The sequence below is a fragment of the Sus scrofa genome, chromosome 1 (assembly GCF_054392235.1).
Source record: "Sus scrofa isolate SSC_HxYL_T2T_F1_AM1 chromosome 1, Sscrofa_HxYL_maternal_Yorkshire_Landrace_v2.0, whole genome shotgun sequence".
Taxonomy (NCBI): Eukaryota; Metazoa; Chordata; class Mammalia; order Artiodactyla; family Suidae; genus Sus; species Sus scrofa.
In genome coordinates, this window is record NC_139383.1 from 55,918,400 (window position 1) to 55,933,992 (window position 15,593).

A 15,593-nucleotide genomic window follows, 5' to 3' on the forward strand; every position below is an offset into this window, starting at 1 on the left:
AATGAATTTGGCAAAGTCGCAGAATACAAAATTAATACACAGAAATCGACTGCATTTCTATATACTAACAATGAAAGATCAGAAAGGGAAATTAGGGAAGCAATCCTGTTTACCACTACATAAAAAAGAATAAAATACCTAGGAGTAAACCTACCTAAAGAGACAAAAGACCTATACTCTGAAAACTGTAAGACACTGATGAAAGACATCAAAGATGATACAAATAGATGGAAAGACATACCATGCTCTTGGATTGGAAGAGTCAATATTATCAAAATGACTATACTACCCAAGGCAATATACAGATTCAATGCAATCCCTATCAAATTACCAAGGACATTTTTCATAGAACTTCAACAAAATATTTTAAAATTTGTTTGGAAGCAGAGAAGTCCCAGAATAGCCAAAGACATCCTGAAAAAGAAAAATGAAGCTGGAGGAATCAGGTTCCCTGACTTCAGACTATAATACAAAGCAATAGTCATCAAAACCATATGGTACTGGCACAAAGACAGAAATATACATCAGTGGAATATGATAGAAAGCCAGAATTAAACCCACGCACCTACAGTCAACTAATCTATGACAAAGAAGGTAAGAATATTCAATGGAGAAAAGACAGCCCCTTCACTAAGTGGTGTGGGGAAAACTGGACAGCCACATGGAAAAGAATGAAATTAGAACACTCCCTAACACCATACACAAAAATACACTCAAAATGGATTAAAGTCCTAGACATAAGACCAGATACTATAAAACTCTTAGAGGAAAACAGAGGCTAAACACTCTCCAACACAAATGACAGCAACATCTTCTCAAATCTACCTCTTAGAAAAATGACAATAAAAACAAAAATAAACAAATGGACTTAATTAAACTTAAAAGTTTCTGCATAGCAAAGGAAACCCTAAACAAAATGAAAAGACAACCCACAGAAAGGGAGAAAATATTTAAAAATAAACAAATGGGACTTAATTAAACTTAAGTTTCTGCACTGCAAAGGAAGCCCTAAACAAAACAAAAAGATAACCCACACAATGGGAGAAAATATTTGCAAATGAAGTGGCTGACAAGGGATTCATCTCCAATATTTATAAACACCTTCTGCAGCTCAATACCAAAAAAACAAAGCCCCCCATCAAAAAACAGGGAGAAGATCTAAACATTCAATTCTCCAAAGACATATGGATGGCCAAAAAACACATGAAAAGATGTTCCTCATCATTAATTATTAGAGAAATGCAAATCAAAACCACTATGAGGTACCACCTTACACTAGCCAGAATGGCCATCATCAAAAAGTCTACAAACAATAAGTGCTGGAGAGGGTGTGGAGAAAAAGGAATCCTATTACTGTGTTGGTGGGAATTTTAAATTGGTGCAACCACTGTGGAAAACAGTATGGAGATTCCTCAGAAAACTAAAAATGAAATTACCATTTGATCCAGCAATCCCACTCCTAGGCATCTATCCAGAGAAAACCATGACTTGAAAAGACACAGGTACTCTAATGTTCATTGCAACACTATGTACAATAGCCAAGACATGGAAATAGCCTAAATGTCCACCGACAGAGGAGTGGCTAAAGAAGATGTGGTACATATACACAATGGAATATTACTTAGCCATTAAGAGGAAAGAAATAATGGCATTTGCAGCAACATGGATGGACCTAGAAATTATCATGCTAAGTGAAGTCAGTTAGCCAATGAGACACCAACATCAAGTGCTATCATTTACATGTGGAATCTAAAAAAAGGGCACAATGAACTTCTTTGCAGAACAGATACTGACTCACAGACTTTGAAATACATATGGCTTCCCAATGAGACAGGTTGGGGGGGTCAGGGGATGCACTGGGGGTTTAGGATGGAAATTATATAAAATTTGGTTGTGATGATTGTTGTACAACTATAAATGTAATAAAATTCACTGAGTAATTAAAAAATATCGGGAAAATACATGGAAGTAAACTAGTGTCCATCAAGAGAAGATATAGTGTATGTACGTATGTTGGCCGTAAAAAGAATGTATTTCTTCCACTTGTGACAACATGGATGGCTCTAGAAAGTATTATGCTTAGTGTAACAGGTCAGAGAAAGATAAATACTCTTATCACTTACAGGTGGAATCTAAGAAATAAAAGAAATAAATCAATATAAAGAAGACAGAAAGACTCACAGATATGGAGAACAAACCAGTGTTTACTGGTGGGGAGTGGGGCAGAATCGGGGAGGAGCTTAAGAAATACAAACTACTACATACAAAATAAAGAACAAAGATATACTGTACAGGACAGGGAGATACAGTTTTTTGTTGCTGTTGTTGTTTGTTTGTTTTAATGGCTAGACCTGCACTACATGGAAGTTCCTGGGCCAGGGATTGAATCTGAGCCATAGTTGCGACCTATGCCTCAGCTACAGCAATGCTGGATCCTTTCACTCACTGCACTGGCTGAGGATCGAACCTACTCCTCCAAAGTGACCTGAGCAGCTGTAGCTGGATTCTTAACCCCACTGCACCACAGGGGTAATTGCTTTATAATACAATTGTTTTATATTAACTTTATAGCCATTGTTTTATAATAACTTTAAATGGAATATAATTTATAAATATATTGAATCACCATGCTGTATACCTGAAAGTACTATAACATTGTAAATCAACTATATTTTAATTTTTTATTTAAAAAAATATTTTTTCCCCACACCTGTGGCATGTGTAAGTTACCAGGCTAGGGAATGAACCTGCAGCACAGCAGTGACCTAGCCTCTGCAGTGATGCCAGATCCTTAACTTATTGGGCCACAGGAAACTCCCTCAACTATACCTGAATTAAAAACAGAAACAGAAAACCTTCAACCAGCATTTAAACTCTAATCCTTCATCTCTAGTAGACCACACTGACTTTAAAAATGTTTCACTTAGTGTTACAAAAGTTTAAGTACTTATAGACTATGAGGAAACACAGATGATTTTTTAAAAGATAAAGATTTAATAAGTTGATAAATCACTTAATAAAATATAGATGACAAAATATAGATTCTGACACAGAATAATAGTTGCAATTCTATTCTAAACAGCAAGACATATAAGAACAGATAACTAGAATATATCTAGTATTTTAAAAGCAATTTTAACTAGATATTACATCCTACATACAGGTGTTATTCCAAGAAGTTTCATTCCATTGGCAAGGACAGAGCGGACAGCTCTGAAAAGATGAAGTCTGGCCTGCAAAATAAATCAAAGAATTATTAAATATTCAGTTCAATAATAGGTTAACTATAAGTGAATAAATAATACTGCTTTTAGAAGTAATTCTAATTTTCTTCTAACTTAAAGTGGGAACGATATCTCCAAGAGTCCTAGGGTTTACTGTAGGCAAGGAAGACAAACTCCTAGAATTCGTTCTAGTAGGACTAGTATCTAAGGGTTGTGGAGTGGGAATGGCTGTAGCACCATAAAGTACATCTTCATATAAGGGAACTCATCACTCTACCACTTGAGTAGGAAAATGTGTTTCATAGTTCAGAATGTTGGAAAGTAAGGATTGTTACAGCCCAATTCGAATTATTACCTGAGTGTACAAGTATACTGCTGCAGTTGAACAAGAGGATGCTGTTTTAGAAACATTTACAAAACTGACTCAGTAATAACAGTCAGAGGATGCTAGAAGTTTCACAGAAAAATTCAACATAACATACCCCGGCCACTTCAGGAGGACTGTTTCTTATGTGCAGTGTTTTGTGTGCCACAGCTGCAAGATGACTGAAACAGGAAGACAGAAGCCATGGTTAGGACCACAGGTAACTTCCTGTGTAATGTATAAGCTTGATATATAATCTTACTTCCTCAAAGAAATCAATGCCCAGAGCCATTAAAGGATATATCCCAAGTTGGAAAGTTGAGACTGAATTCACTGCTTTTCAATAACTGACAAAAACAAACATATTAAACTCCCATTTTAGATTTTGGTCCTGGTTCTACTAATATCAGGTGGAATTATAATTATTATTTGTTAGTTTTTTATAAATACAGTGATTCCGTAAATATAGGGGATTCTTTTCTAATTAGTTCTTCCCCATTTTGGAATCCCTTAAGATGAACTATCACAGCCCCTACAGTGGTTCAAGGTGGGGTAAGGCTAGTTATCAATCCATTCTGCATACACTGGCCCCTCTTCCTTAAAGTATTTTTTTCTGTTTAGGTTATGGCAGCAAGTAAAACAGTGTGCCAGAAAAATGAAGTTTATGACATTTGTTTCAATAATTAAGCAATGTTTAATAAGACTCTCTGGGTTCTTAATCTCTCTATGCCTAAGTGGAAGTTAAAGGAAGTCTGGTGAAGACAGGGTAAAGAGCATATCGAGAAAAAAGTCCCAATAAATCTCTGATTTTCAGTAAATCTTGAGTCAAAGCAAATATTTTGTATCTTTTTTTTTTTTTTTTTTTTTTTTTTATGGCCACATCTGCAGCATAGGGAAGTTCCCAGGCTAGGGGTCAAATTGGAGCTACAGCTGTGGCCTACACCACAGCCACAGCAATGAGGGATCAGGGCCACATTTGTGACTTATGCCGAAGTTTGCAGCAATGTTGAATCCTTAACCCACTGAGAGAGGCCACAATGGGAACTCAGTATTTCCTTTCTTAAATAGTTTTATGAGAAGATAGAACTGTTGCTATAAGACTCAACCTCTATTCAAAGTTTCTCAAACAGCTTATTGTAAAATTTCTATGAAATGTCACCCATTTGCTTTCCATTCATTCTCTACTCTGCATCTGACTTTTCTGTGCCTCTGCTTAAAACCCTTTTATGGTCCTCACTGTCCTGAAAACAGGTCAAAATGCCTTGGTACATAACAAAAAGGCCTGAACACATTTACTTCTCATTTCTCCTAGAACCATGTTTAGTGTATCATGTTCTTGCTGAACTCGGGGCTTTTCCCTCCTTCTCTGCCACCTTGCTTCTCCTGACTAATATCTACTCCTTTCCTCTGAGAAGCCCTCTCTGATCCCTCAAGGCTGGGCTGAGTGCCCTAACACTGTCCACTCTATCCTAGCACATACACACCGTGCTGTGACCACCTATGACATAGCTATTGGTTCCCATTCACTGGACTGCAGTGACCAGACCTTCAGTCACTAAATGGATGAATGAATGAACATTAATTACTGATTGCAAAGATGAAGCAGGAATTCCTGTAATTTAAAGCACATAATTTTTTAGGCCAATGGATTTATCTATAGGAAACCTGTAGATCAAAGAGAGGTCCTTTGTCATATCAGGTTTCAAGTATCTTAACACCAAAACATAGCAAATTTATGAAGTACCTTAGAGTTAGAAGGTAACTGACGATATGCCTGGGTTGAAGGTCCTGAGATGACCTATAAAGCACCTCATCGAACCTAAAAGAAAGATGACAGGAGGGTTGGCAGGGCAAGATTGGGCACATACCACACTAAGCTACTATGTTAAAACAAAGATCTACAAGTAAGGATGATGTGATATCATTAATGGTAGAAGGTAAATATGAAAAAAAGACCTTGTGTATATTTGAAAGTAAAGGCACCTTTTCTTTCTTACAAATTCCTTGATGATTCCTCTAAATCATCTTGAGATCCCCATAGGCATAGCCCAAAGCAAGGATTCAAATCACGGCTGTTAAATGTACAAAGCCTCTAGCCATGTTTAGGAACATAAATCTAGAAACTAGCAAACAGTCTACTCATTACTAAGAAAACCAGGTTGGCTTATTTTTTTCTCACAAATTAGCCAAACATGAGTAAACTAACCCCTCATCCCAGGCAAAAAACACTGACCAATGTGTGGCAATCATAGAAAATTGCCTTGTTGTAAACCATCTATATCCCTTCTAGCTATTCCAAAGATCAGCCAATTTCTCCTGAATAGCCTGGCTTCACTGATAGTGCTGTGAAAGCTCAGAACTTATGGTCTCTTGCCCAGGGCACCTGAAGCTCAACTAAAACCAAGAAGCAAATGAAGGGCCTATGGTCTCAGGGAAATTGCACAAAGGTGGGGGTACAAAGGCAGGGATTTTCCTTCACTTATCACAGAGGGTGAGAAGATGACTGTTTCTAAAACTAAAAGGTTATACTTCGTCCTGGCTTTATATTCTCATACCATGACCTAAAGGATGTTAGGCACCTGGTTAATTCAACAGTAATAATATTTTAATTAATTTATTTTTTTAATGGCCACACCTATATATGGAAGTTCCTGGGCTAGGGGGTCAAATCAGAGCTGCAGCTGCTGACCACAGCCACACCTATGTGGGACCTGAACCACATCTGCAACACTACACCACAACTTGTAGCAACACTGGATCCTTAACCCACTAAGTGAGGCCAGGGATCTAGTTGGGTTCATAACCTGCTCAGCCACAATGGGAACTCCCAAAGGTGATATTTTGAAAGCCTAAGGACTGGCTGTGGCATGCCCTCTTGTCACTTTTTGGTCATACCTTTAGAAAAGCGCTGTCTAAAGGTAGGAGGCAGGAGCTAGTGACTGGCCTGTTCACTCCAAACTATAACAGTCCCTCTACTGAGCAACAGCAGACTTGATAATGCTAAGAAACCATACCTGAGAAGATGCTGGAGAATGGAAACCGACTGTGGCTCTTGTAAGCAAGCAGTGTTGAAGTCATTTAGATAACCACATCCAAAAGTCTCTTCCAAACTTATCAAAAGTTTAAAAACAACAAAGGAAGAAACAAGTCATCCTAAGATTCATAACTGCAAGTAATGAACACCACCAATGCCTCAAATTTTTCCTAAATCTGTTTCTTCATCTGAAAATGGAGCATATTCTTTGGCGGGGATATTCCGCGTACTAGGTAAGGTAACAGACACGAAAGCATTTTGTTACACAGGGGTTCAAAAAAATAAATGTTTAAAAAACCCCACAAAACCCAAACATAAGAACAAGTCCACTGTACTTGAATGTGACATGCTGGAGAAGCCCAGAAAACAGGGCCTTTGGTCTCAGAATTACTCCAGTCAGGCCCCCACCCTGGGAAGGACAGAGCAACCCACTGTTTCCCCATAGCCCCTTCTCACCTGTGGAGGCGGGCGTGTGTATACTGTAGGAAGACTCCTGTGTCCCCTCGACTCTGGAAAACTCGGTCCCAGCTGAACTGATAGTCAGATAACAGTAAACCTCTGAAGTCCTACAAAGACAGAGTAAATCTTCAGTGCTAGGAGTGCTGTAGTACCAAATAAAAGGTTGTCCCAGGAGGCAGTCTTCACGGACCTGAATAATGAGGGCTGCGAGCCCGACCCTCTCTGCTGTCTCCTGTGGGTTCTCCAGTTCTTTGGTAGCTGAAACAGACAAAAGCAGCTATCTTTAACCTGCATGAAATTACAGAATCAGGGACTGGAGATTTTAAATCTGCTAAAAATGTTTGCTGACCGATCAGGTAAAAACAGGTGTACAGTGGCAATTTCCTTTCCCAATCTGGGTTAATTTCACCTTGATAATGATGTTTCCTAAGCCTTCATTAAAAGGGAAGAAACACAAATTTATTTTTCTAACAAATATCCCTAGGACAACATTAGATATATAGCTGGTACTTATTTTTCCCAGGGTGAAGTTTAAACAAAGCCTAAGGACTTGTGACTTGCTTCTGATTATGTAACACAGGAACTCTGCATAACCATTCCAACACTGGGATGACAGTGCTGAAGCTGCCCATGAAAAGAGGCTCAGGATGTATCAATTCCCATTACCGAACTGAGCCACAGCCAAGCAGCAAGTCTAGAAATTCTGACACCTCAAATCAGTGACGATATTTTTGCCAGGGTTAGCTCAAGTTCAATGGAGGGATGGTCATTATAAATCACACTGCACAGAAGTCTAGCAAAACATAAAAGTGCATGTAAGTTGCAGAAAAGACAGTAACAAAAAATGAATTCACTTTTAATAGAAGCCATGTTCTGCAGCATCCTCAATCGAATCTCATTTAAAACATCTTCCAGAAAAGTAACATCTCCTCTTCGTGTCTTCATTCCCTGCACCACCCCAAAGGGCACATGCAGGCATCTGAAACGGAGCGGACATTTAGTTAATTGAAAACTGGAGAGGAGTTAGTGATCAAAGTATATAACAATATCCTTTTAGGAAACAGTATGACCTTTACCTCTCATAGAGGGGTATACAAAAACTGATAAATTGAAGTATGATGTAATTTCTATGCTATAAAATAGGTTAAACACACAGCTTCATTTCACAGAGATAATCACTAGCACATGATTAGATACTAGTTGTCTTTATTAAAAAAAAAGGGGGGGGATGGGATTTAAGAATTTAAAAAATCAGGCCACTGAGAGCAGAAGATAATAAACCATTTATTAAATGTTTATAAGTTAGAAACATGACCAGGACATAAATCAAGGCAAAAAAACAAATCTGTTTTTCTACACTCACATCTTAAAGCAACGTAGTAAAGTTTGAACGAACAACTTCAACAACTTGGTACATTTTTGGACATAGCTGACCTAGCAAATCTTTACTGATCCTAGGCAGGCAATTAAGAACCATGCTGACAGTACCTTTCTGCCCAGTCATAGCCCATGATGTGCAGCATTTGGAATACTTGCTGAAAATGCTTTTTTTGCCCCTTATCTGTCTTGAGAAAAAAAAGTATTTAAAACAAAAGTGATAAGTTAATTTACAAAAATAGGTTGGACGTAAGTCAAATTAAAATATTTGAGTTGTCAAGAGACTTAGATTCACTGTCAGTTGATATGTTTTAACTTAACACACAACGAGGATGCCATTGGAAGAACATATAAGCTGACTGCTTTACAAAAGGAGGAAGAGCTGCAGCACTCCACTGAGTCAGGAGGAAATAAAAACTACTCTTCTGAGAATTCTATTTAAATTCCTTCTCTCTTAGCCGTTATGACCTTTTTCTCCAAGAAGGCCAAAGCGAAGCTGTAGAAAGAGATTTAAGAGCAACTTTATTTCCTTAGGGGAAAGGGACGTTGCACATGGCAAGAAAGAAAGGGAAGAAGAGACTAGGCCATCACTCAGCATAAAAGGAACAAACTACTGACACATACAAGTGTTTGGGAGGACCTTAAAAGGCATTCATTACGCTGAGTGGAAAAAGCCAATCTCTAAAGGTTACTATGAATACATTTATATAATATTCTCAAAGTGACAAAGCTGCAGTGATGGAGAACAGAGCTGCGGTTACTAGGGGTTGGGGTTGGGATAAGGCATGATTATTAAGTGGTTGCTAAGAGAGTTTGGTTTGTGATAAAACAATTCTGCATTTTGAATGTGATGGTTACATGAGTCTACACAATAAAATTTCATAAAGACACTTCCCACCCCCATATACATGCAGGCCCCCACAGGTGTGTGTAAAAAAGGATGGAATTTAACTAAGGTCTCTACCAATGTTAGTTTCCTGGTTCAGATGAAGTCTTATGGTTAGATAAGATATATCTGTCTTTGGGGAAGGCTGAAGGGTACATAGAACCTCTACTATTCTGAAACTTCTTGTGAATCCTAAAATATTAAAGATAATTATATTTTAAAAAGTACATTATAGTGATATGTACATAGTCAATCACAGATAATCATTCATTTGGGTTTTTTTTTCTATGAAGTAATATAAACTTTTTCATTTTTAAGGTTTTTTTTTTAAACATAGTGGTTGCCACTGTAAATACACTTAGCGCTAAATTCCTACAGTTTAACAAAACTATTTTTGCAGTTTTTCAATATGGCACTCAACTTCTATCTTTACAGTTTTCATGAGGTAGGGATCATAACCTTTATTGTGATTACTTACCACATAAATCATTTCATCAAAATTATACTTTTCCATTCGATCTATAGCAGCTGCAATATCTCTGAAAAAAAAAAAAAAGGCCATAGATTAAGAATGACTAAGCAGATCTGGATAATAATTTATTCTGCCTGTTTAGTAGTAATGAGGCTTTTCTAATTAAGAACACCTATTATTTCACAGCCTTGGGTATACAACCCACGCTTATATAATTCCAATACCATACTTTGATACAAAGTAATAACAACAAAAATAGCTTGGGAAAAAGAATTTTGAAAGTGCTGTGAAAAAAATCAAAACTAAATATAAATAAGAGCTCTGGGACAAGCAGCAATAATAACTAAATAGCTGGAGGCAAAGTGTTTGTACATAAATGTTTTACGATTTGTTAATTAAGCCCCTACTGGATAGAATCACTTTCCTATTACTTATCTGCATTACACTTTTTCTTTTTTTGCTTTTTAAGGCCGCACCTACAGCATATGGAAGTTCCCAGACTAGGGGTCAAATAGGAGCTACAGCTGCTGGCCTACACCATACCCACAACAAGGTGGGATCTGAGCCGTGTGTGTAACCTACAGCACAGCTCACAGCAATGCTGGATCCCTGACCCACTGAGTGAGGTCTGGGATCCAACCTGCATCCTCAGGGATGCTAGTTATATTCATTTCCACTGTGCTACAATGGGAACTTCACACTTTCTTAATTATTTAAAACATAGGTGACATGGTAGCTAAACAGTTATCTTCTAGCTACCCTTCCAAAGTCTTGGATCATTCATAAGCAATACTTTCTAAAGCATTTTAAAAGACCATAAATTCCTTTGACCAAAATTCCACTTATCTCTTATTTATACAAGGACAAAATACCCAGTTTCCACATAGTATGAAATATTAGACCAATAAACAATCTGTAAACTGAAATTTTAAGTCAATAACTATGTAATATCTTTGTATGGTAACATATCATAATTAGACTTAATATAGTGATCATCATGAATGCACAGAAATATCAAGTCACTATGTTGTGTAATAGGAATTAATACAGTGTTGTAGGTCAATTATACTTCAAAAACAAACTCACAGAAAGATCAGATCTGTAGATTTTAGATTAGAGGCAAAGGGTAGAGAGGGGGGAATTGGATGAAGGCAGTCAAAAGTTACACAATCTCGGTTATAAGACAGGGAAGTAGTAGGTATGTAATGTACATCATACATAGAATTAACACTGCTGTAGGTTATATTTGAAAGTTATTAAGAGAGTAAATCCTAAGAGCTCTCATCATAAGAAAAAAAGGTTTCTATTTCTTGAGTTTTATTATCTATATGAAATGAAGAGTGTTCACTAAACTTACTGTGATAATCATTTCATTTATGTAAGTCAAATCATTATGCTGTACACCTTAAACTTATACAGTGTTGTATATCAATTATATCTCAATAAAATCAGAAGAAAATAGAAAATAAAATTAGAGCTATTTTTGCTTAACAATACATGACATTGCAAGGATTTAAAAAGTTCCTAGATCTGGGAGTTCCCGTTGTGGCACAGTAGAAACAAATCCGACTAGTATCCATGAGGATGGGGGTTGGATCCTTGGCTTCACTCAATGGGTCAGGGACCTGGTGTTGCTGTGAGTTGTGGTGTAGGTCTCAGATGCAGCTTGGATCCTGAGTTGCTGTGGTGTCGGCTGTCAGCTGTACCTCCAACCCCTAGCCAGGGACTTCTATATGCCTTGGGTGTGGCCCTAAAATGCAAAAAAAAAAAAAAAAAAAAAAAAAAAAAAAGAGTTCCTAGATTTTCTGAAATGTTGGGCATCATCAAAATGTCACTGGCACCCACCTCGTGATCCTGATAATAGCAGAGCATGTTTTTTTCTCTTCTTTTTTTTTTTTTTAGGGCCACATCCTTGGCATATGGAGGTTCCCAATTATGGTTCAAATCAAAGCTACAGTCACTGGCCTATGCCACAGGCATGACAATGCCAGATCCGAGCCATGTTTGTCACCTAAACCACAGCTCAGGGAACTGAGCGAGGCCAGAGATCGAACCTGCAACTTCATGGTTCCTAGTCAGATTTGTTTCCACTGCCCACAACAGGAACTCTGCAGAGCATGTGTTCTGAATGGAAACACAGGCTGGTTCTTGAGGGACAAGAAAAATCTTACTCTATGTATAAAGCACATATATGCATACAGTACACACACAGACTTCTCTGTGGTGTTAAAATTCCATGAGGGTGAGAAAGTAGGAAAAATATGGCTTAAAAGGTTCTTGAGAGGGTTATAATAAAAAAGGTTGTAAAACACAAGATATAGAGGATTATCCCAGAAAATGAAGTCACAAATATAGATCCCCATTAAATTTTTTGATTTGAGCCAAGGACAAAGCAAGGAGAAACCTTTTGATCCAATGAAAAAGAAGCAAATAAAAGAAAAAGTTCTAGGTTGAGTTTGTAGAACCTGAATTAGAAAGCTGAAAGAAATGCCAGGTCATTTAGTTCAGGTCTCTCTTTTCACAAAGCAGGGAACCATGGCCCAGAGGGGTTTAGTGATGGTCATGGTCTCAGAACAAAGATTCAGGTCTCCAGCCTCATCCTGTGTTTTTAGTATCCTCCCACACTTTTGTCTACTACCACAACTCCTTTAATTCACATACACACAGCTGTATGCTCTAAAGAACCCAATGAAAGGGCAGAAACAACTAAATTTAGAGCAAGAAGGAAAATCAAACATTTCAACAAGTGGCAAAAAGGCGATTATTCTCCCAAAGAAAAAAGAGAAAGTATAGGTATTAAGGCAAATACACAAAAAAATGTAGACCTAAGGACAGCCCCCCCCCCCCCAAGATATCAGACAAGGATAGTTCTAGAGTCTTTATGACATTGAGAATGGATTCTGAGTGGACACATTTCTTTCTAAGTATGGTTGATTTACAACTGCGTTAGTTTCAGATGTATAGCATAGTGATTCAGTATTTTTGCAAATTATATTCCATTATAGTTTATCACAAGATAAACAGTTTAATTTCCTGTTGCTTATATGAGTAAACACATTTCTTATAACCACTACTCAAATTTCTACTATTTTTGATATCTAGAAAAAGAAATGTACCTCTTAATAGAGATATAGGTTCTTCTCACTTCCTAATTCTAGTTGCCTGGAACTAATAAAGTGAAATGCCAAAAAGTCATTGAAGTAAGAGATGATTTTTCTAAGGGACTGTAAGAGAGTCAGATGGTTGTTTAAAGCTGTTTGGGGAAAATGATGGTCACTAACAACAACAACAAAATACCAGTAGTTTAACTGCTACAAAAGTGGTTTGTGTTCCTGTATAAGACTCTCTAGTGTCTGGGAGACACCAGAACCTTTTGCCAGCAGTGCCTGATGATGGCTGTGTTTGTGTGGCTTTTTTCATTGTCCTGTTTTCTCCTTCCTATTAGCTTTATCCTAGAAATATGTATGCTTGATAAACTCAGTTTTTACTGTCTCTTACTGAGAAGTTCTGAGACTGCTCCTTTCCACAGGGGTTGGTCATGGAGACAGATGAAAAAAATACAAGTAACATGGCTTACTTCAGAATGGGGACTGTTACTTATGTGCACATAAGATGATCTTTACACAGTGAGGACATCTCTGAGCCAACATGGGCATCTTTCAGTACACATTTCCTGCCAATAGGCAGTTATAAAGTATTTAGAGTTGGCTACGTGGTACCTCAGTTTTATAGCTTATAGAACAATGCGTTCATCTGTCGGAAGTCCTATGTTGTTTAACAATTGTAAACAGTTTCCTGTCACTTTTTTGATTATTAAACCTTTCCAGGAACTATAAATGGCAATAAATAGAAACCTAATAAATGAACATTGAGGGATGAGAACAAAAGATTTTAGAAACTAGGATTTGGTAACAGTTTTGAGAACAAAATGACTGTCTTAGCGTTAATCCTAGAACAAAGACTATGAAGTCATACACACATTCTCATGGGGGCCCTCACACAAGTTACAAACCTGGTTGCATAGAGAGAAGTCCCGTTGCTTCGCATTACGGTACAAACTGAGGAGGGGTCACCATTTCCTGAGAGATCCACAACAGCAGTGCCTTTTCTAGAAATGCAAAAAGGTAACTCTGAAGCAGCAACATCAATTAAGACCTTTAGAAGTATAATATCTATAATATTATCTTTGGCAGACCAGAAGTTATTTTTATTACTTAAGTAGCAAGAAGCAGTGTAACCAACAATGAAGAAAAATGAGAAGGAATCTGACCATGACTATATTAGGATTAGGCATTTCATAATTAATATTTACTTATCTTTTTAAATTCTGTAGCTCTGGATGAGGTACTTAGATAAAGTCTTTAATACACCAAGTTGAAAAACGAGATTTCAATTAATAGGTTAACCATGAAACATTATATGCCTCTTCTCATTCACATATCACAACATTCAACACTGGGCTAATTTTTAACATGTATTAATAAAACCCTAACTAACAAGGAATTTTGTTATTGTCTTCCCTGTCTGATCAAAAGTTAGAATTTGTATATGGTGATCAAAGAAGGATGAAGAGAGAAATGGCTCTTTGGCATTATGAAAAGTGGCACTTCTAAGCAACTGGTTTGCTTCTGTATTATACATGCCTAGGCTCCTATGAATGGTACCATTTCTCTGTTTGGCTGACAGGAAGCTCAAAGCTAAATTAGAAATCTACCTTAAAAAAAGAAGCAGAATCTCAGTGTGTGTTACATGATGTACTAATATCCCTGACTTCCTATTATTGTTTCTGCCCCCTGCTTCTTGATTTCCTCATTTTAGCCTTTCAAAAGCTTATTGTTATTACACCTAATTTCATAAGCTGTTTAAAATCCAATTTGAACAGGATGGAATCCCTTTAAAAAGGCAGGGGTGAGTAAGAAGATATGAGTTCTATTTCCCTTTTTCAGTTATATACTGTTATCAGCTGTGAGCTGAGGCAGGTCACTTGTACTTTCTGTGCTTGTTTCCTCATGTGTAAGGGCAGATAATATTCTTTCTCCCATGCTTAGCAGGATTTTGTTATGGCAGCGAAATATAGCATGCGGGAAAGCACTCTGAACAGCAAAAAGCACTATAAAAAAATACAAGGAAGGCTGCACACAACATTCTGCTGTCCTTACTGAGAAAGTCTATCAATATCATCTTCAAAGAATGAATAGCTTTCTAAAGAACAGTAACCTGATCATACATTGTTTTCTGTAGGAGTCCTTTACTATCCAGCAACTTTAAGACTTCTTGGGATTTTTCACGATAAAATGATTCTCCTGAATATTCATCAAAGTGTACTCCTAGACGCTAAAAGGGTTTGGAAACAAAAGAAAAAAAAGAGTTATTTAAATGTCCTGTTATCTTACCCTAAGATGAAAGAGGATGCTCTACAGTCCATCACACGGGTAGGGAAAATAAGAATTAAACCAAGGAGTTCCCATTGTGGTTCGGTGGAAACAAATCTGACCAGCATCCATGAGGATGCGGGTTCGATCCCTGGCCTCCGCTCGGTGGGTCAGGGATCCAGCATTGCCGTGAGCTATGGCATAGGTCACTCACACAGCTTGGATCCTGTGTGGCTGTGGCTATGGTGTAGGCGGGCAGCTGTGGCTCTGATTCGACCCTTAGCCTGGGAACCTCCATATGCCTCAGGTGCAGCCCTAAAAAAAGCAAAGAAAAAAAAAAAAAAAAAAAAAAAGGGAATTAAATCCTTGACTCAAACCTGCTAATGCCTCCCCCCACCCCACCCC

The 15,593-nt window shown here is 37.5% G+C and overlaps 1 protein-coding gene across 10 annotated transcripts in view; it reads right to left on the reverse strand.

The window, feature by feature from the left end:
* The window catches only part of RARS2 (arginyl-tRNA synthetase 2, mitochondrial), an 88,181-nt gene that overhangs the window by 9,969 nt on the left and 62,619 nt on the right, over positions 1-15,593 (reverse strand). For 5 of the 10 annotated variants that reach the window (XR_014805581.1, XR_014805578.1, XR_014805579.1 and 2 more), the window contains exons 10-20: positions 15,044-15,150; positions 13,829-13,924; positions 9,823-9,883; positions 8,570-8,646; positions 7,936-8,060; positions 7,272-7,339; positions 7,079-7,188; positions 6,603-6,698; positions 5,333-5,407; positions 3,707-3,770; positions 3,162-3,233 (exon numbers count right to left, since the gene is read on the reverse strand). Coding sequence is in view for 4 of the 10 variants with exons in the window: in XM_084959718.1 (XP_084815844.1) it covers positions 3,162-3,233; positions 3,707-3,770; positions 5,333-5,407; positions 6,603-6,698; positions 7,079-7,188; positions 7,272-7,339; positions 7,936-8,060; positions 8,570-8,646; positions 9,823-9,883; positions 13,829-13,924; positions 15,044-15,150 (951 nt within the window). In the remaining 6 variants the exon portion in view is untranslated. Of the gene's footprint in view, positions 1-2,974; positions 3,234-3,706; positions 3,771-5,332; positions 5,408-6,602; positions 6,699-7,078; positions 7,189-7,271; positions 7,340-7,935; positions 8,061-8,569; positions 8,647-9,822; positions 9,884-13,828; positions 13,925-15,043; positions 15,151-15,593 lie in introns of those variants that run through there. The other 5 variants (XM_021089843.2, XM_084959748.1, XM_084959742.1 and 2 more) reach the window with 3 other exon arrangements.